Genomic DNA, 22,087 nt, shown 5'->3' with positions numbered 1-22,087 from the left:
GCTCCATCTCAGATCATCAGACGTTGGATTCTCATGGGGAGCGCCCAACCCAGAATGCTCGCATGTACAGTTTGCAGTGGGGTTTGCGCTCCTATGAGGGTCTGATGCTGCTGCTGATTTGACAGGGTCAGGGCTTGGGCGGTGATGTGAGTGATGGGGAGCAGCTGTGGGTGCCGGTGGGCCTTCCCTTGCTTGCCCTAAAGGAGGTTTGGGGACCCCAGCCTTAAAGGACTCCCTGGCACATGCTTATCACCCAGCTCCCTCTCCGTGGGGTCACTGATGACCTCAGCCCAGGTAGGTGGCCTCTTCTCACATTCCTTCTCTCTTTGGGTCCTAGAAACCTCACTTCTAGCCCTTTAGGCCTAGGGTTGATAACGGCCATCCCTGGTGCACTGGCCCCAGGTTACTTCTCCATCCTTTGTGGTTTACCTGCCCACATTTACATAAATGTCCAAATTGATCTGTTTGCAGCTGGGACCCTGACTGATCACTGTGGCCCAGTGGAATGTGGTGCCTGCAGCTGTCGGCGCCCTCTGAGAACCGTGGGTGGCACATGGGACGGACTGCCCCTACCTGTGGGCAGTCTCTTCCCCTCTCTGGGTCTCTGTTTCCCAATATATAACATAAATGTTGTAGACGAAATGGTGGCCAAGTCCCTTCCGATTCTAACATGAGATTGTCCCGGAATACCCATTTTGAGTCCCGAGGTTTCCATCTGGATGTGGAGGGCATCACAGGCCACTCTGCACTCTGAGTACGGCCGTCACGGAAGTATTTGACGGCAGCGACGAGGAGGTGGGCGGTGCAGTCTCCACTGGCGGCAACGACTGCCGCCGTTGACTCAGCTCAGCACTGCGCACATCAGGGTCAAGGGCCCGGGCTGCAGCAGCTGTGTCCGGACAGGGCTGGTGGCGGTGCCCGCAAGGCTCCGCGATGGAAGGAGCTGGAGGTCGCGCCTGGCCCACGTAGCGCGCGGAGGCCCCACAGGCTTTGCCTCCTCTCGGGGCTCCGTCCTCTCGCCAGCAAAGGGCGGACGATGGTCCCTCGGGTCCTGCCGGGAACCGCCCGGAGCAGGCAGGCGCCTGAGGCCTCCGAGGCGCGAGCGCGGCCGGAACCCGGGGTCACTGGGGTGGTCGGCGGCGCGCGCCGGAGCGGGGGGCGGCGGGCGGGGCCCTCGCGATTGGTGCCCAGCCGTCCGCTCCAGCCAATGGGCGGCGAGGGCGTCCTGGGGGCGGGGCGAAGCCGTGCTTTAAGCCTGCGTGACGCGCCGCCGTCGCCCCGGCCCTCCGTCGACGTCCCGAGACTCGGTTGTGTTCCGCTGCCGTCAGGTATCCGCTCGGGCGCCGCGGTGCTGCGGCTCTGGCCCGGCCGGGGCGCCCCGACGGCGGCTGGCGAGGCAGGCGGGCGCGGGGCGGCCCCGGGCCGGGTTCCAGGGAGCGGGCAGAGGGGCGCGCCGGGCCTCGGCCGGACCCGAGGTTCCGCTTACTCCGCGGGCGGCTCGGACCCGGCGGCCTGGAGACCCTGGCCGGCGCGCGGCCTCGGCAGGCAGGGGCACGGCGCATCCCGGCCGGAGGCCTGAGCCCCGGGTTCCTGGCGTAGAACGGCGGGCGGGCGAGGGAGCAGGAAGCAGAGAGAGGCTGTGGATGTGGCACCTCCGCCTGCCAGACCGGGCGGGGCCGGCCGGTCCTCTCGCCTTGCGGCCTGCGGGTGCCCGGCCTCGGCCCCACCCCGGCCCCACCTCTCGCGCCGCGGGGTTTACGGGAAGGAAGCCTTTGGGGCGCCGGACACAGCGGGCACCCTCGGGTCCTGGGGTGGGCAAGGAGGGTACCTTCTGGATACAGGGGACTGCGCAGTAAACGGGCTGGAGGCAGTGATGGAGAATTTGACAGGGGTCCAACTGTCCCTGGCGTCTCCTGTGGCTAAACCTGCCCATCTCTCCCCTCCCCCAACCCCCGACCTACAACTGTGACAGATGTTAAGGGGGATGTAACTGTAAAGATGTTACAGTTGTCCTACAGCAACGTGTAGATCAATTAGATGGTGTCGAGATTGGGGCCAACAGGACTTTCAGCCTGAAGCCCTCGTCCTTAAGAGTTCTTTGAAAACATTGCTGAGCATCAGTAACTCCAACTTGAATTCACTGAGCATTTGTCCTCAGTGACCTGCGGTCTCTTCCCTTTGTCACTCTATATCCTTCCGTCTTGGTGTTCCGTTTTACCTCAGATAAGTTAAGGGGGAAAAGCAAGAGTGACTTTGAAATGAAGTGGCTTTTAAGAAATTACCAGTCTCCCAATTTTTCTCAATTCTCTCTCTCCTTCCGGGATCTTAAGAGTTTCTGTAGGAAAACTAATCCTTTCAATTGAACCTGGAACTATTTTTTAGATTATAATCTATTAGAATCTTACCCATTTGAAATAAACAATAGACTCCTTTCATTAGAATATCCTGGTTCCGTCTTTAGAGAATCTAGTTCTTCTCCCCGCCCCCACCAAATTTATAAGTTGAAATAGATCTTGACTATGAAAAAGATATAGAATCCCTTTAATAAAAGCAAAATTTTAATTAAAAATCTTATTATTTGGGGTTTACAGTTTTTCACGGTGTTTAAGATTAGTTTTGCATCTCCTCTCTCAAAGAAAAACCCAGTTTAACTTTAAATAGTAAAAATTCTTAAAAAGCCATTAAAATAGTGATGAATGGACCGAAGTTTGGAGGTGTGTGGAGGGCGAGGTGCCGTTGACCCAATCCTTTTTCAGAAGTAATGCTTTAGTTGTTTGCCAATGATGCACTTCAGTTGAATTTCAGCCAGAGTACTAATTACGTAAAAAAAAAAAAAAAAAACAAAAAACTCCTGTTGGCAGAATTAAAAAAAAAAAAAAGCCTGTATTTGTGAATGGTTACGTCAAGAAAAGTAAATATTTGACAAAAATAGCAAACCAAATTTACTCCTCAAGTTGAATATTTTAAGTGGCTTTTGGATGACTGACTTTACACTGATTATTTGTTTAGAGAAATCTAAGAAAATAATATTTAATAGTGTAGACTAAATTAACTGTTCAAAATGCAGCCTTTTATGGAAATTCTTGTACTGAAGTAGATAGGAATGGTGTGTGCTGAAGTAGATAGGAATGGTGAGATGGGGAAGGGAGTAATGGTAGTAGCTTCAAGGACTTTGTTAATTATGAGGATCACTTAAAACTTGCAGTGTTAAAATTTCACCTTGTCAGTAGCAATTTGTTCTTATTTCTAGGATCTGAGTGTGGGCCTTAGTTAAATGCTGGACGCAGACTGGAACACATTATTTTGACCTTTGAAGGCCATTAATCTAATGAAGTGAACTCCTGGTGAAAAGATTAGTTATTTCAGATGAGGTCAGAGTGATCACTGCCTTTTAGAATTAGATTCAACTCTGTTAGGGATAGGTGATTTTGTGATCTCGCTCGGTCACTTGCTACTTTGACTCCCTCAAGAGTCCTAAGTGTATTTAGGATTGACCTCATTCATTTGACAAAGAATGCCAACAGAATGCTGAACCTGGGCTAGGTTCTAGGGATGCAAAGTGAATTTTGAGCTAAAATAACTGTCTTTTTAAGGAGCTTGGAGTCTAGTAGGGGGACAGGCATGAAAACAAGTGTCCTGAAGTGTTAGGACTGGTGACAAAAGTCTGCAAAGTCTTCTGGAGGGACTTATGTGGTAAATTCTATAGGGGAGGGTGAAAAAAAGCTAATGTGTGTAGTATTTATGCATAGAAAAAAAAGTCAATGTTATCTAATAAGTATGAAATCGCAGATAATTTTTTTGTCTGTGTTTTCTAATTTTTTATCAACAGAAAAATTTTACTCTTTAAGAAAAACCAATTTAAAAAAGAAAACATGGCCCTGTTGATTTTTATATTTCAGAAACTGGCTAGATCCCTTGTGAATTTAAGGGCAGAAGGAAACTAAATGAGTGGCCATTTTGTGCTAGGTTTGGCACTTTAACATTAACGCACTTAATCCTCAGTAAAGCTTCAACCTCGTTTTACAAATGGGGAAATCCTAGCTCAGAAAGACTGACAAAACTGTCCAGAGATACTCTTTAAGAGCCACATACAGAATTTAAATCCTGGTCTTCAAACTCTGTGGACTTTCCTTTCTATTCTCTTGGTTTTCCAAACTGTTTTGGAAGAAGAAATTATTGATGTTTGCTATATTTAAGCCGATCTTAATTCTGTTCTAGTATTTCCCATATAGTGCCAAGCACGGTAACTTGAACACAGAAGGTTCCTTAATAGAAGTGTGTTTACAGGATTCTGGTATATCATGATGCATCCAATTTCTGACCTTTCTAAATTGAATTAAATATCCAGACTTCACCTTTAAAAACCCTAAGAATGAAAATTTGTAATGTTTTGAAAGTTACCAGGTTATAATTATCCTTAAAACTGCCTGAACTTAGCAGATAAATGGATTTTTGTTTCATTTCTGTTGCGAATTAGCTGAGCAAATAACTCTTGTATAAAATGAGAGTGTTGAATTTAATCTCAAAGGTTCTTTTCACTTGCAGTCTTTCATAATTAAGGTGCTATGCAGAGGGTTTTAGTAATTTTTTAATACCTCCTTTTTTTTCCCTTAGTGCTTGGTACTAGTGAAGTCACAGAGCTGTAGACCTTGATAATGAAATCATCATACAGAATAGTTATTATTTTAAAATTTGATCCTGTTCCCTAGAAACAGATGAACTTTCAGGTGTGATCATAATCAAGGCTGCATTTCCTTTAGGAGTAGTGACTTCTGTCTTTCTTTAGCCATACTCTGTTTTCTCAAAGCTTATCAAATCCTTTCTTTTTCTCATAGTTTTGTTTGTTGCCTAGAGTTTCTCTTTGTCTAATGTAACAACCCTGGCAGACATCCAGTTTCATTTTCAATAACATTTTTTTCTCATTAAAAATGTAATTCATGATCATTGTAGAAAATGTGGAAAGTACAGAATAGTAGAAAGATATCCACAGTGACCTTTTTTGTGCCTTTCCTTATAGTTTTTCCTTATATTTTTTGCATGGTTGAACATCTTGTATATATGATTTTATTTTCTTCACTTAAACATATCCTAAAACATCTCTTCATGTCATTAAAATTTTATTTTAAGTGGCTGCAATGTTTGTCATTGTGTTGAACCATTCTCATATTGTTGAACATCTTTTATGGGTGTTCTTCACATTCCTATTTCTTTATAAAAGAGCTTGGGAGTGAAATTACTGGTCTGAGTACAAACACATGTAAGACTTTTATTATGGCTCTAATTCTTTTCAGAAAGTTGTTTCAGTATGGAGTATTGCTTATGCGATATTGTGAAATATATATTTCCTCTTCAACCCTGTTTCTGCCTTGCAACTTCTAAAATCCCTAGAATCTCCAAAATGCTGCCTTTTTGTATGCTAATGGATGACTGATGGCTGGCAGCCCCTAGGCAGCTTCAGGATGGGGCCTGTTCTCCTGAAACACCTAGGCAAGACTAGAGGGTTGGGACTCTCAGCCCCATCCCCCAGCCTCCCTGGAGGGGCGAGGGACTCAAGGTTAAGTTGATTGCCAGTGGCTTAATCAATATTACTTACCTAATGAAACCTCCATAAAAGGCCCCAAAGGACAGGGTTCAGAGGCCTTCCAAATAAGTGGAGGATCCTAGAGGATGGCACACCCAGGGAGGGCTTGCAAGCTCTGCACTCCTTCCCCCATACTTCTACCTATGCATCTCCTCCACTGTATCTTTGGTAATATCCTTTATAATAAACTGGTAAACATGTTTCCCTGAGTTCTGGGAGCCACTTCAGCTAATTAATCGAACCCAAAGAGAAGGTCATGGGAACCTCAACTTGAAGCCAGTTGGTCAGAAGTTCTTGAGGTCCACACTTGCGACTGGTCGGAAGGGGGGAGGCTGTCTTGTGGGACTGAGCCCTCAATCTGTGGGATCTGACACTATCTCCATGTAGAATAGTGTCAGTGTCAAAACTGAATTGGAGGACACCCAGCTGGGGCCTGCCACAGCATTGATTGCTTGCTTGATGTGTGGGGAAAAAACCCCATCCATTTGACCACAGAGATCTTCACAGTTGACTGTTGTGTTGGTGTGAAAGCAGAGGAGAAACGGGGTTTCAGATTTTCCACACCCACACAGTCTGAGAGTGTTTTATTGCTAATTTGTTAGCAAAAAGTAATGTCCTTTTTTATTTGATCAAACAGAATTAATTCAGACTGAGTAGAGCATAAAGAGCCCAAGAAAGAAATTGTAGATTAATGTTTTAGACTTAGCGATAGTATTTTGGGAAAGTTCTGTCTAAAACAATTAGACATTTTTGCCAGCAGCCATCTCTAATCTAATGGTTCTCTATCACTGTTTTTTGCTTCTTGGTACCTACCTGTATGAGATAAAATCTGGTGAAAGTGTTATGGACCTTCTTAGAAAACTATACCTTTACTTACAGTTCTGCCTTTTATTTCAGGAGATACTGGACCCTCTGAATACTGTCCCTTCATCTCTCGATAAAAATCTGTATTCTAGTCTGAACTGTGGGAAGAAAGGATTGTTGGTAAGTCTTTGGCAAACCAGAATGCTGGATTTTGTTTAGTAATTTTGAATTCTTGAACATACTGGATGTACTGGGTAGCGCCAAGTTGAAAGGGAAGCAAGCCAAGCTCCAAGTATTCTGTTTTGCTAATTTGGCAGCTCACATCGAAAGTGCTGTGAGATTATGCATGGTTTGACTTGTCATTGATAGAGTTCTGTTGAAACATGAATTAACTAGTCTTTTAAAAAATAAGTATAGATGTACTAAGTATGCCTAGTTTTTGGCAACTTTCTCCTAATCTTGAATTTATCTTTAAACTTTTTTTTTTCTCCCAGACATGATTCCTGTGCTTTCTAATTGCCTTTTTATTCTTAGTTTCTTTCATAGCTTACTTTTTATGGCTTATAGTGATGCTTAATGCTAAATTGGACACAAAGAGGTATGTGAAGCCCTGTGGTGGGGGCTGGTTTCGGGGCTGGAGGCGACTGGGGAGTGTTGCCAGGACTTTGAAATATACAGATATGTTGGAGTAAATGCAGGCATGCTCAGTGATGGTTTTATTACTAACATTCATACAAGTAACTTACTGTGTTTTGATGTTTTCTAGTTCCCAGTTATCTTTTTTTCCTTCAGACGATTGCTTTTATGCTGTAATCTTTTGGGGATAAGTTTTATAGAAACAACCATCCTGGTAGAATAGTTGTTTCTTTTGGGAATTGCTTTTGGAAATTTTTAAAAAAATATTTTACATTTATATACTTTTGGGTATATTGAACTTAATTGTGAAAGCTCTTCAAAGCTATTATGAATTACAAAACATTTTTTCCGTAGTGTTTTTGCCTTTCACCTTTGTTTATGATAAATTTGACCTATAGAAGTTTTAGATATTTGTGGCTAAATAACAGATTTTACCTTTTATGGTTTCTATCTTTGGTGTTAAGCTCTTCCCATCTCCCAAAAGTCAACTTTTTCCCCTCCACGCCTGTTCTTTCTCTTTTAGGATGGCCGCGTTATCTTTGTAGAAACCAAATCCTTAATTGCTTCACTCTCCACGGACAAGGACTAAAGAGTTCTCAGTCCCTGTGTCTCCTACTCCATGACTACTCTGGCAGCTGCCTTCTGATTTGTTCCCCCTGAGCCTGGTCTCTACCCAATGGTTGTAACTGCCCAGTAGCATCATGCTGGGTAGTATGGGACTGGACGGTGGTAGATTCTCAACAAATACTTAGTGCTTGCATCAACTCTGGAGAGACTCTCACCCTTATTGATTGAGATGAAGTCGTACTCTGTTGCCCAGGGTGGCCTCCTGCCTCAGCCTCCCAAGTAGCTGGGGCTGTAGGCAGGCACTACTGTGTCTGGCTCAAGATTCTCACTCTTAATGCCTTCTCTTTTCTTTGGACAGGTCTGTGGTTTTCCTGCTTGAAGCTCACAATGTTTTCCAAACTAGCACGTTTGCAGAAGGTTATGGTGCTTGGTCGTGGAATTCATTCTTCAGTGGCTTCTGCTACATCTGTTGCAACTAAAAAAACAGTCCAAGGCCCTCCAACCTCTGAATATATATTTGAAAGGGAATCTAAATATGGTGCACACAATTACCATCCTTTACCTGTAGCCCTGGAGAGAGGAAAAGGTATATTTCATATTAATCCACTCCCTCTTTTTTTGCTTGAAAGCTTTTATAAAAATTAATTGCTTTTATATTTTCTCAGTATAGATTTTTCCAGATGTATTTAATGTCTATAGTGCAGATACAGTTAATGCAGTCTTTTTTGAGTGTCTAGTGCTGCTGTGTCATGTGCGGTAAGGGCTGCAAAGATGAACTCGTTTAGTCTTTGTCATGGTGTACCTCACTATGGGAATGCAAGGAAAATAAGGGAAGTACTATAATATTGCTATCCTTTTCTCTTTTAATTTTTATTTTGGCATAATTTTAGACTCAGAGAAAGAAAAGTTGTAACAGTAGTAGTAAACATTTTCTTTTACTCTTTACCCAGATTTCCCAAGTGCTAACATTCTACTGCTTTTGTTTTACTGTGTTCTCTCTCGTCTCATCTCCCAGTTCCACATACTGTACATTTGTTTTCTGAACTGTTTGAGAGGAGGTTGCAGACGTGACACCTCTTTACTCGTAAATGCTTAGTGTCTGTCCTAAAACATGAAGACTTTCTCTTTCATAACCATAGTGTAATTATCAAAATCAGGAATTTAACACTTGATAATGGCACTGTATTTAATCTAGAGACCTAATCCAGATTTCATTTGTTGTCCTTTTTTATAACAAAAAACCTTAGATTGTGAATTGTATTCACTTGTCAGGTTTAATCTTTTTTAACCCAGAGCTTTCTTTGTCTTCTTGACCTTGATATTTTTGAAGTGTATAGGCCCATAATTTTGTAGAATGCACCTCAGTTTGGGGTTGGCTGTTGTTTCCGCACGGCCAGAATCAAGTTGCGCACCTTTGCATGGCGCAGTTGTGCCTCCCCGCAGGAGACACGTCTGCTCGTTCCCTGTTGCCGATGGTCGTTTCCATCGCCCGGTGAGGTCGCGTCTGCCAGGCTTCTGCACTGCAGAGTTGCTGTTCTTCCCTTTGTATTAAGTATCTTTTGGGGGACATAATTTGGGACTCTGCAAATATCCTTTTAGTCATGAAATTTTCACTCAAAATTTTAGCATCCATTAATGATTCTTGCTTGAATAAACTATGGTAGTTGCCAAATAGTGATTTAATCTGCAATTTGAAATAACAGCCTTAATCAAATGAAACCAAAGTTTGTTACTTAGCTTTATGCCAGAAGATGACAATATAAGAGTATTTGTCTTACGCAATCATTAGTACGTTATTTATTTGGGCCCAGTACTGTAATATATTTTCTTTTTTTTTTTTTTTTTATAGAGACAAGGTCTTGCTCTGTTGCTCAGGGCTGGAGTGCAGTGGCATAATCGTAGTTCACTGTAACCTCAAACTCCTGGGCTCAAGCTATCCTCCTGCCTTGGCCTCCTGAGAGTAGCTGGGACTACAGGTGTGCGACACCACACCCAGCTAATTATCCCAGGCTGGTCTTAAACTCCTGGCCTCAAGCAGTCCTTCTGCCTTGGTCTCCCAAAGTGCTGGGTTTACAGGTGTGAGCTACTATGCCCACTAGACATACCTTCTTTTGAATAAATGAAAATCTAGATTCATGTATTATAAATTTGGAAATAGTTTGTTTTATAAAAATACTCTTTACCAACATTTGCGGAGTGTGGACTGTAGGAGTCTGGCTCCTTGGGTTCAAGTCCCTTTCCATGTGTACCAGCTTGGGCTAGTTACTAATCTAAGCCTCAATTTCCTTAACCTCTGTACAGCAGGGATGGTATCTCTTATAAAGGGGTTTTTGATGAGATAGGTATGAATGCACCTAATACAGTATGGTACATGGTAAAAGGTAGGTGTTCACGAGCCCCCCACCCCCAATTCATTTTAATATCAGTAGTCAGTGTTTTTCTTATTGTTATACACATAACAGGTAACATAAAATTTACCATTTTGAGCATTCAATTCAGTGGCATTTTGTACATTCATAATGTTGTGCAACCATCACCTCTGTCTTGTTTCAGAACTTTTTCATTACCCTAAAAGGAAACCCATACTCATTAAGCCTTCACTCCCTGTTCCCCCTCCTCATAGCCAATGGCAGCCACTAATCTGCTTTCTGGCTTTTTATGAATTTGCCTATTCTGGACATTCATATAAATGGAATTATACAATATGTGGCCTTTTGTATCTGGATTATTTCTTCTTTTTAAATTTTTATTTATTTTTTTAAAGAGAGGGGTTCTCGCTCTTGCTCAGGCTGGTCTCAAACTCCTGAGCTCAAGCAATCCTTCCACCTCAGCCTTCCAGAGTGCTAGGATTACAGGCATGGACCACTATACCTGGCCGTGTCTGGCTTCTTTCACTTTTCCTAATATTTTCAAGGTTCATTCATTGATGTAGCATGCATCAGGACTTCCTTTTTATGGCTGAATAACATTCCATCGTATGGAGAGACCACATTTTGTTTACCACTCATCAGTTGATGACATTTGGGTTGTTTCCACTTTTGGGCTATCGTGAATAGTGCTGCTATGAACATTCAGGAACCAGTATCTGAGTCTCTGATTTAGATTCTTTTGGGATATACCTAGGAGTAGAATTGCTGAGTTATATGGTAATTATATGTTGAACTTATTGAGGAACTGCCAAACTGTTTTCCATAGTGGCAGAATCATTTTACATTCCCACTGGCAACGGTTCTAATTTCTTCACATCCTTGCCAAAACTTGGGGTTTTGTTTGTTTGTTTTGTTTTGTTTTAATTATAACCATCCTAGGGACTGTGTGATGGTATCTCATTGTGGTTTTGATTTGCATTTTCCTAATGACTAGTGATGCTGAGTGTCTTTTCATGTACTTCCTAGCAATTTGATTTGTGTATATCTTCGTTGGAGAAATATCTATTCCAGTCTTTGCCTGTTTTTTAATTGGGTTATTTGTCTTTATATTGTTGACTTGTAAGAGTTCTGGATACTAGATTTGCAACTAGATACATGATTTGCAATTATTTTTCTCCCATTCTATTTTTCCCCCATTCTGTGGGTTGTTATAGTCTACTTCTCATGATTTTTTGTCTGTTATATGTAATTTCCCTGGCTTTTAAAATCTAATTTTGGCTCCTAAGTGTTAGAATTAGGTAAAGGTTTTACTCTAGAGTTTATAACCTTTTTGTGTTATTTTTATTAAATGTGTATTTTGAAGCTGGGCAGATAAAATATAATTCTTAACAATTCCTTATAAACCAAAGTTTATTATGCCTGAGATAAAATAAGCCTTAACTATAAATATATATTAAATAGAGGTTCACAGATAAGCATTCAGAGGGCTTGCTAGCAGTCCTAATCTTTGGATTTTATGTCATGTAGTAATTTTCTAAAATTATTTTCCTTCCTCATATATTTTAGGTGTTTACCTGTGGGATGTAGAAGGCAGAAAATATTTTGACTTCCTGAGTTCTTACAGTGCTGTCAACCAAGGGCATTGTCACCCCAAGATTGTGAATGCCCTAAAGAGTCAAGTGGACAAACTGACTTTAACGTCCAGGGCTTTCTATAACAACGTGCTTGGGGAATACGAGGAGTACATCACTAAACTTTTCAACTACCACAAAGTTCTCCCTATGAATACAGGTAAAGCATGTCCTTGTTTTGGTACATACCCAGGAAAATAATCTTTTTACTTTCTGATAATTTAAAACATTTTTTAAATCTGAAAATGTTCCCCCCTGGCAGGAGTAGAGGCTGGAGAGACTGCCTGCAAACTGGCTCGTAAGTGGGGCTATTCCGTGAAGGGAATTCCGAAATACAAAGCAAAGATTGTTTTTGCAGGTATTTGAAATTAAATATTAACTGCTATGATTTATTGATGAAACATTTCTAATATGTTTGCCTGGTATATGATATGTTATTTGTTGAACATTTCATAAAAATTAATGAGCGATTTCTTCTTCTTGGGTTTATTTCTAAGTTATTTCTTCATATGTGGGATTTTTCTTTCTTAACTCCCTACTCTTATCTCCCTGTAATGAGTGACTCTATGGTTTGATTTCTCATCTGCTTATCAGATTTTTTCCCATAGCAGTTTTCTAGGTAATTAGATAGTCTGGTTTGCTGGTAGAGGGTTTTAGTTAGGTGTTAGGATTGGGTGAAGTTACAGTTGAGCCATGTCCTACGTAGGATATGAGGTTTGAGTCTTGCTATCAGATATGCTGTTGTGCCATGTTGTTCTTAGAAGTACTGGGAAGAGGAGGCCTGGTGTTGCTTTTGTTATATTTATACTTCTGGACTAGTTGAGAGGAATAATTTGAATTCTGGTTAGGGAGACTAACAGTTAATTAGGAAGATATAATCTGACTTTTGGATTGTTTATATTCAAATGATAGGTTCTGACCTTTTTTTAAGCTTTAATTTTTATTTTGACTGATTGATTGATCGATTGAAATAGAGTCTTGCTCTGTTGGCCTGGGTAGAGTGCAGTGATGTCATCGTAGCTCACTGCAACCTCAAACTCCTGGGCTCAAGCAATCCTCTTGCCTCAGCCTCCTGAGTAGCTGGGACTACAGGCACTCACCTCAATGCCCAGCTAATTTTTCTATTTTTAGTAGACAGGGTCTTGCTTGTTGCTCAGGCTGGTCTTGAGCTCCTAACCTCAAGCAGTCCTCCCACCTTGGCCTCCCAGAGTGCTAAGATTATAGGTGTGAGCCACCACGTCTGGCCTTAAGATTTAATTTTTTTAAAAAAATTTTTTGTAGAGAAAGGGGTCTCTCCCCTATGTTGACCAGGCTGGTCTGGGACTCCTGGCTTGGGGCCATGAGTCAAGCCTATAATCTCAATACTTTGGAAGGCCGAGACAGGAGGATCATTTGAGGCCAGGAGTTCAAGACCAGCCTGGGCAACAGAAGGAGACCCTGTTTATACAAAAAATAAAAATCAAAAAGGATTTACCGAGGTGGGCGGATTGTTTGAGCTCAGGAGTTCGAGACCAGCCTGAGCAAGAGCGAGACCCTATCTCTACTAAAAATAGAAAGAAATTATATAGACAGCTAAAAATATATATAGAAAAAATTAGCCGGGCATGGTGGCACATGCCTGTAGTCCCAGCTACTCGGGAGGCTGAGACAGTAGGATCGCTTAAGCCCAGGAGCCTGAGGTTGCTGTGAGCTAGGCTGACGCCACGGCACTCACTCTAGCCTGGGCAACAGAGTGAGACTCTGTCTCAAAAAAAAAAAAAAAAAAAAAAGATTTAAAAAAATAACATTAAAAAAACCCAAAGTATGCATAAATTTGTGACTGTACATGGTCAAAGTTCATTCTTGTGATAGTTGAAATCATTAAATATTCTGTCTTGTAAATGGATGCAATTAAATTATAAACCCCTTAATATAATAGAATCCAGAGTTCACCTGATGGTGAGGTATTTGAAATGACAGATTAGTATTCCCCAAGAAGAAATCTTTGCACAACTCTGTAACTTGCCGTTTTATTTTATTTCATTTGAAGGTATTATGGGGGTACAGTAACTTGCCATTTTAAAATCTTGTGCCTTAGTTGTAGGATAACATAACTATTTCTTGCAAACAAAAATGGTATTTCTGGTGATTTTCATTCTTATAGACTGTGTCCAGTCTCTTTCATAATAGCAAAGGGTGCAAACATGTTATCACCCAAGTATTGAAAGAAGCTGGTGAGTAAGTGGGGTGGAGAGACAGAGGAGAAGGATCCCAACTGTAAGCCCCTCATACCTGCAGGGTGGGCCATGGAGGCTTCCTGGGGCTAGGTGGGGGAGTGCAAATAGGCTCATGGTCTCATCAGTGCCCTTTTCTTAAGCAAGTCTAGGCAAATCAATAGGCTATTGTTTGTGGAAGAGTAAAAGACGGGATTATTCCTAGGTGAGAGATGTAGGTGAAAGAGGCTTTGCAAGGGTAGTATTTGGAAATGCCATGAAGCCAAAAATACAATAATCCAGTACTGAGTTAAATGAGTTGCTGCTGGCAGAGATGGTGAGAAGATATAAAAACATTCTTAATTTGGGTGAACCCCTAGCCCCTCTGTTATTCTACATTGTTTCTTTCCTTCTTGAATTTAACCCAATCTGAAATTCTCTAGCTCACTTGCTCTACTGGTTTATGGTAGGTGTTTCTTCCCTACTAGAAAGGAAGCTCCTTGAGGGCAGGGAGCTTGCCAATTGTGGTCACTGTTCATCCCGAGTACCTGGAAACAGTGCCTGACACAGTATGTCTTCAGTCATCTTTACTAATGGATAAAAAATGTCCCTGAAGAAGGGCAGCTGTCTGTCATTTAGCATTATAAAGAATTATAATATTAAGGAAGGCAAAATAGAATGTATTTGCCTGAGGCTCTTTTCTCCAAATGAAATTGAAAATGTATTCTGTAGTTAGCTTGCAGTGTTGGATTTTTTAAAAGGAAAACTGCTAGATTGTGGTACTGTCTTTCTTGTATCATCTCATATCATAAATGCATGTTCTCTAGAAAACATGCATTGAACACCTCAGTTGTTAGGGTTTGGTACAGAGTTTGGATTATTGAAAGAAAAGTAAGTTGTCTATCCAAGAGGCTCAGTAGAGAAATTTCTAACATAGCAATTGCAAGGCCAGACCTAGTGTTCTTATGTCATATGAACCGTTAGGAACCCTGGTGTCTAATATCAGATTTTGTTTTAACAATGGTGAGCTCACTGAAGGTTTGCTAAAGCAAACCCTTGATTTATTTATTTTTTTTAGTCAAACTTCCCATGGTATTTTGGGGGGGCACAGTGCCTATTGAATTTGGAGATTTCTTTGAAATAATCACTGTTTGTTTCTCTTTTCTAGCTGGAAACTTTTGGGGTAGGACTTTGTCTGCTATCTCCAGTTCCACGGACCCAACCAGTTATGATGGTTTTGGACCATTTATGCCAGGATTTGAAATCATTCCATATAATGATCTGTCTGCACTGGAGGTACTTCACTAGTATCATGGTACTTAGCTCAGAGTAAATAGAAGTTAATCCTGTTAAGTATATGAATTAAAAATACATTACGGCTGGGCGCAGTGGCTCACGCCTGTAATCCTAGCACTCTGGGAGGCCGAGGTGGGCGGATCGTTTGAGCTCAGGAGTTCGAGACCAGCCTGAGCAAGAGCGAGACTCCATCTCTACTAAAAATAGAGAGAAATTATATGGACAGCTAAAAAACATATATATAGAAAAAATTAGCCGGGTATGGTGGTGCATGCCTGTAGTCCCAACTACTTGGGAGGCTGAGACAGGAGGATCCCTTGAGCTCAGGAGTTTGAGGTTGCTGTGAGCTAGGCTGATGCCACGGCCTCACTCTAGCATGGGCAACAAAGTGAGACTGTCTCAAAAAAAAAAAAAAAAAATACATTACATAACGGTAATGAAAATTTATCTCATTTAGCTTGGACCAAGATTTCAGACTTGTTTTTAGTAATGGTGAGTTAGTGTCCATCACTTGAAAAACTGGGTTCTGTGATGTAATCCTTACAAATGACCCAGCCACTTTGGATTTCTATCGGTCATAACAGTTAACTTGGGTATTACCTGTTTAATTACTAGGTAAAATTTCTGTTTTCCATTAGATTTTTAAAGTTACAAAGTGGAAGACTTTTGTAAGAAAGCCTTAAAATGGCTTTAAAATGCTATTTATTTTAAGTTTCATTTATAATACATTTATGTATTAGGAAGTATAGGTTGGTGTGATTTAAAGCTGAAGTATTTGGAGCTTCTATTAATGTCAGTGAAAAATATTATACTTGTGAAGTCAGAATATAAGTTAGTGCAAAAACTTGATTTGCATACTTAACAGGGAAATATGTGGAGTATATGATTTCAGATTTCCAAATATGGTAGAAAGGAAGTTATTAAAACTTACTCCTCTTTCTTTGTAGCGTGCTCTTCAGGACCCAAATGTTGCCGCGTTTATGGTCGAGCCAATTCAGGGTGAAGCGGGCGTTGTTGTTCCGGACCCAGGCTACCTCGCGGGAGTGCGAGAGCTCTGCACCAGGCACCAGGTACCAGGTTGTCCATGTTAACTGCTTGTGATGAGGCCAAAGCGGCTCCTACCTAACTTCCCTCATCTGTGTGAATTCTGCTGCTAGGATAAATGCAAAGATTATATTACCCTTCTACTAGAGGGAGATGACGTTCTAAGGGCCTAAGAACTTTCTACTGCTTAGAAACCTGCATAGAAGCTGATTTTTTACTATCTCTGGAACACTGGCCATACCCTGGACTCTGGGCATACTCTGGCTCTAACGGGGTGGGGGTTGGGGGGAACAAAAATGCTAATTACTATTGTTACATTTTTTTTCCTCAATAGGTTCTGTTTATTGCTGATGAAATACAGACAGGATTGGCCAGAACTGGTAGATGGCTGGCAGTGGATCATGAAAACGTCAGACCTGATATAGTCCTTCTTGGAAAGGCCCTTTCTGGGGGCTTATACCCTGTAAGCCTAATTTCCAGCCTTTCTCTGTTGCCTGCTCTGGCAAAATATACCCCTAATGTATTTTGACATTAATTGATTGTGACAATAATGCTTTTCAGATGGTTTGATTTTTCCAAGTGTGCTGTAGGTCACCTGGAATAAAACATCTGTAATAAAAACATTTTAGGATTCCAGTGTGTGACCTACTTGGTTAATTTTGACGAAAGAATTGAGTATGCCTTGGAATTTGCTATGGCATTTGATTTGAGTGGAAACATTTTACCTCCAAGGACTCCTATAGGTGCCTACCCTTTTTTCCAGTGTTCAGAAACACAGCATTACTGATGTTTAAAACCATGACTGATGAACACAGAGATTGGAGAAATTGATGTTTTATTCTTTTCTTGAGTTTGCTCTTCAGAGTCAATGATTGGTACTGGATTATAGGACTCTCAAGTATAGACATTTTTGTTGAATAGACTAAACTTTTGCTGCAGAAAGTGCTCAACTTTCTTTTCTAAGCATTTGCTTTTATTTAAAATTTTTTTTTCTCCTTCATCTCCCTCTACTCCCCTCCCTACCCACCACCCAGGTGAGTGTTGTCCACTGTTTTCTAAGCATCTAAACAAAGCATTTCATCTTGAAATTGGCAAGGATTATAAATTATATCATCACAAAAATAACTTTTCTCTTTTAGTTCCAAAATTGTACTGTGTGCCATTGGAGTGTGCCTGGTGTATTTCTCAGGTTGTTACTTGTAGTTAGGATGGGAGACATAAGCTCTTGTTTATTGGAGCAGCATCACATAAATGTTTGTGTTGCTGGTGTGCTCCGAATAAGAACGCTTAGTGCTGAGAAATGACGTGGAGACTTCGCTGTCTTTCAGGTGTCTGCGGTGTTGTGTGACGATGAGATAATGCTGACCATCAAGCCGGGGGAGCATGGGTCTACGTACGGCGGCAACCCCCTCGGCAGCCGGGTGGCCATTGCAGCCCTTGAGGTAAGTACAGCTATCCAGTCTCTGTTTCTTTAAGTAGTGTTGAGGCGATTTTTAATTTGGGCCTACTGGTGTAAGAAGCAATTTAATAAAATCGCCAAGTATTAGAGAACACGAAGGAGAGAGGAAAGATTCCAGGATCCAGGTATTCTCAAAAAGTAATTCAGCTTTCAGTGAGGAAGACGCAGCGGCAGGCGCAGTGGAGCTGTGGGCCCTGCTCGCTGCTCACCGCTGCTCGCTCTCGCTGAGGAGCAAGTCGGGCAGGAGGCTGCATGGCAGCCGGGGCTTCACAGATACCGGGGACACACCCGTGGAGCCAGAGGTGACGGTTCACCAAATTAGAATTACCCTAACCAGCCACAATGTAAAATCCCCAGAGAAGGTGTGTGTCGACGTGGTCAGAGATGCAAAGGAGAAGAATCTGACAGTAAAGGACCAGTTCGGATGTCTGCCAAGACCTTGAGACTCACTACAGTGAAAATTCCTCGTGGTGAAGGCTCTAAGACTTGGGATCGCTTCCAGCTGAGACTCCACAGAGTGGGAGCGAGCCATTGACTCGCACAGTCCTCCGGGGTTGTTGGGCAGATGACTTCCATCAGTACTGAGCCCAGGAGTCGAGGCTGAAGTCACTATTGCAGATGCTTAAGTCAGCTGTTTTAATAAATTGATTACCAGTTTAAAAAAACAGAGGAATTTAAACCTTGGCTGAGTAGACTGGATTTCTCCCATAGGCTTCCTGAGTTTGTAGTCACCTGAGGCGTTGCGCCTTTAGGCCCTGGCTGGCCCTCACAGAACTCTTAAGAGACAAGGTCTCGTTCTGTCACCCAGGTTGGACTGCAGTGGCGTCATCATAGCTCACTGCAACCTCAAACTCCTGGGCCCAAGCGATCCTCTTGCCTCAGACTGCTGAGTAGCTGGGACTACAGGTGCATACCACCAAGCCCAGCTAATTTTTCTTAATTTTTTTGTAGATGGGATGTTGCTGTGTTGCCCAGGCTATCTCAAACTCCTAGGCTCAAGTGATCCTCCCACCTTAGCCTCCGAGTGGCTGGGCTTACAGGCCTGAGCTGGTGTGCCTGGATTTTTTTTTTTTTTTTTTTTAGGTGTGGGTTTATAATGCTTATAGACTTATTCCTTGAGTGCCTGCTAAAGACATAAATTTATGTAATCTCTGAGGATGGACTTGTTAGGGGAAAAAGTAAAGGAAACTCTTGCAATTTAAAAATTATGCTAGACGTGGTAGCTCATGCCTGTAATTCCAGCATTTTGGGAGGCTGAGGCAAGAAGTGATCTTCCAATCACTTGAGGATAGGAGTTTGAGACCTTCCTGGACAACACAATGAGACTCTGTCTCTACAAAAAATAAAATATTCAGGTGCCTGTAGTCCCAGCTACTCAGGAGGCTGAGGTGGGAGGATCACTTGACCCCAGGAGTTTGAGGCTGCTATGATCGTGCCACTGCACTCCAGCTTGGGCAACAGAGGAAGACCCTGTCTCGTTTTAAAAAAATTAAGTTATATTTAGTCCATTGATGTATTCAACTAATGGCAGTATGTGAATTGCATTAAACAAGTTTTAATTTTGCCATGAAAACAGATTGACAGTGGATCTGTGACTAAAGCAGGGCTCTGGGGTAGTGTATGTTTAATTGGAAATTAAACTAATACAGACTTTGAAAAATAGAAATGAAGTTAAGTTACTCTGGCCATTATCTAGTTCTGTTTTTCTTTTGCTTATAGTCCGTGTTGCCCTCCCAAGAACAACAAAAAAAGGATGATCTTAACATTTGTATAATTTCCCTTTGAACATAGGTTTTGGAAGAAGAAAACCTTGCTGAAAATGCAGACAAAATGGGTTCTATCTTGAGAAATGAACTCATGAAGCTACCTGCTGATATTGTAACTGCTGTAAGAGGAAAAGGATTATTAAATGCTATTGTTATTAAAGAAACGAAAGGTATGGAGATAAAATCTTTTATTCAAGTTTTTTTTAGGAATACTTGAAATACACTGAGTGTTTTAATTGGTTGTGGGGATCTTCCGTGTGCAACTGTTGACTGACTGGTTGACCAAATCTTTTAGGCAGAATATTATCTGATGTGTGGTTATACTAATATTAGGTATCAAAAGTAAAGATCTTTCCTACATGAAGGCACATTTAACAAATTTGACTTTTTTTGTTCCTTTAAGACATTTGTTTCTCTGCCTTAACTTTAATTGAGTCCTGCAGTATTGGAGATTTCAAGTTATTTTCTGTTAGTAAGCCTGTACGGAACACTGGCCTTGCAAGTGTCCTCTTTGCGATCCTTCCTTCCCTCATTTTAACACTTTGTCTATCAGTAGAGGCTGTAAGAGCTATATTAATATTGATATGGGTTGGTCCGAGTGCAGTGGTGTTTACAACTAATTGATCACAACCAGTTACAGATTCCTTTGTTCTTTCTCCACTCCCACTGCTTCACTTGACCAGCCTTAAAAAAAAAAGTAATGATTCGAATGGCAGTGATCGTGTTGATCATAAAAATAATGCTAGCTGCCACTGAATTGAGTGTTTGATGTTTTAGTACATCCTTTGTGACCCTTAAGGGTTCCTTGCTGCATTTTCTTGTGATAATCCCTTCTTTGAAAGCAATGATTCCAACCAACCTTGGCTGCATTTAGAGTCACCTGGGAGCTTTTGAAAAAGCAATCAAAGCCTGGCCTCACTGCGGGGATTCTGAGTCAGTGGATCTGGGTGGGGCACGGGCATTGGCAGTGGCTCGTACATGATTCTGAAGTGCAGTCGGGGTCAAGAATGACTGCTGTGACACGAGTCTAGCTCCACAAGTGCAGGAAGCAGATCTTTTTCAGGAGTGTTCAGTGTTCACCAGGTTTTGAAGATTGCACATTCGTTGTCTCTTAATTATCTGTGTCATTCCCAAGTTCTTTTTCATTGGTTCCTCATGTGATTAATACAGCAGCCTTAGCACATACATATATATATACACATATATATATATTTTTTTTTTTGCTTGGTCTTTTTCATTTATGAAAAACCAACAAAAACTATGATGTCTAATTATACCATTAAAATCTAGTTATGAGGCCAGGAACAGTGGCTCATGCCTGTAATCCCAGCGTTTTGGGAGGCTGAGGTGGGAGGTGGGAGGATTGTTTGAGGCCAGGAGTTCAAGACTAGCCTGAGCAAGAGCGAGACCCCTTCTCTACAAAAAAAGAAAAATTAGCTGGGCATGGTGGTGTGTATCCCAGCTACTCGGGAGGCTGAAGCAGGGGGATCGCTTGAGCATAGGAGTTTGAGGTTGCAGTGAACTCTGATCAACTACTTACTGCACTCTAACCCGAGAGACAAAGCAAGACTGTGTCCCCTCTCTAAAAAAGAATAAGAACAAAGCAAGCTTGTAGCTCACAGCTTCCTTCCTTTTTTTTTTCTTTTTTGTGCAAATTTATGAGGTACATGAGAAATTTTGTTACATGTATATAATGCAAAGCTTCCTTTCTTGAGCTGGTACTGGGAATTCTATTTTGCCAGGCTGTACTTTACCCATACATATGGCAAGGGATGTTTAAACATTTATCTTTGAACGTACACGTTTCACCATTTTTCTTTAGATTGTGATGCTTGGAAGGTGTGTCTGCGACTTCGAGATAATGGACTTCTGGCCAAGCCAACCCATGGCGACATCATCAGGTTTGCACCTCCGCTGGTGATCAAGGAGGATGAGATTCGAGAGTCCGTTGAAATCATTAACAAGACCATCTTGTCTTTCTGAGGGCCCTGGGAGTCTGCTAGAAACATGTGCTATGAAAGCTCTGCTCTTAATGCAGACACATTCCACTCCTACATGTCTTCAAAGACTTTTTTTTGAAATATATATATTTTTCAGTTGATACATAATAGAATGACATTTATGAGCCTGCCGTTTGCTGTGCAACATACCTAAGAGAATATAATGGCATCTGTATTCAGTGCAGTGTTTGTATGTGTGTGTAATCTATCTATATCTAGACAGCCATTAAATCAAGTCCTTTGGTATAATTTATATATGTTTTTATAATTTCCTTGCTGGTATATATATTTCATATTTGAAAGAGTTATCTCTGGGTATTACATAAAAGACTTGCTTAACCTTGTAAAGTTGAATCATTGTATGGTTAATGGGTGCAACAGTATAGTTAGATAGAATGAAAAATATTTGATAGCACAACAAAGTGACTATAATCAACAATAAGTCAGGGTATACTTTAAAATAACTAAAACAGTGGAACTGGAATGTTCCTAACACAAAGAAATGTTAAATGCCTGAGGTGATGGATACCCCAATTACCCTGATTTGATTAATTTATATGGTATGCCTGTATCATAACATATGTACTCTGTAAAGATATACAACTATTCTGTACCCATAATAATTAAACATAAAAAATTTCTAAAAATGTTGAATCATTGTAATAATTAAATTTTAGGAAGGATTAATGGTTAAATATAGATGAAATACTAGTTTTAAGTAAACTTCATATTGGCCAACATC

At 41.4% G+C, this 22,087-nt stretch overlaps 1 protein-coding gene across 1 annotated transcript; it reads left to right on the top strand.

Annotated features, from left to right (window-relative positions):
• Positions 1-1,290: 1,290 nt before the first annotated feature.
• On the top strand, positions 1,291-21,551 carry OAT (ornithine aminotransferase). The gene is made up of 11 exons (XM_069460383.1): positions 1,291-1,328; positions 6,479-6,565; positions 7,947-8,174; positions 11,524-11,748; positions 11,851-11,946; positions 14,949-15,076; positions 16,024-16,146; positions 16,455-16,583; positions 17,449-17,562; positions 19,371-19,515; positions 21,168-21,551. Exons 3-11 carry the CDS (start codon positions 7,976-7,978, stop codon positions 21,326-21,328), a joined length of 1,320 nt encoding a protein of 439 aa, XP_069316484.1. The 5' UTR covers positions 1,291-1,328; positions 6,479-6,565; positions 7,947-7,975; the 3' UTR covers positions 21,329-21,551.
• Positions 21,552-22,087: the final 536 nt, after the last annotated feature.

The sequence above is a fragment of the Eulemur rufifrons genome, chromosome 28 (genome assembly GCF_041146395.1).
Source record: "Eulemur rufifrons isolate Redbay chromosome 28, OSU_ERuf_1, whole genome shotgun sequence".
In the NCBI taxonomy this organism is placed as follows: domain Eukaryota; kingdom Metazoa; phylum Chordata; class Mammalia; order Primates; family Lemuridae; genus Eulemur; species Eulemur rufifrons.
The sequence above is the reverse complement of the archived record's forward strand: the minus strand, read 5'-3'. Positions and strand labels throughout refer to the sequence as shown.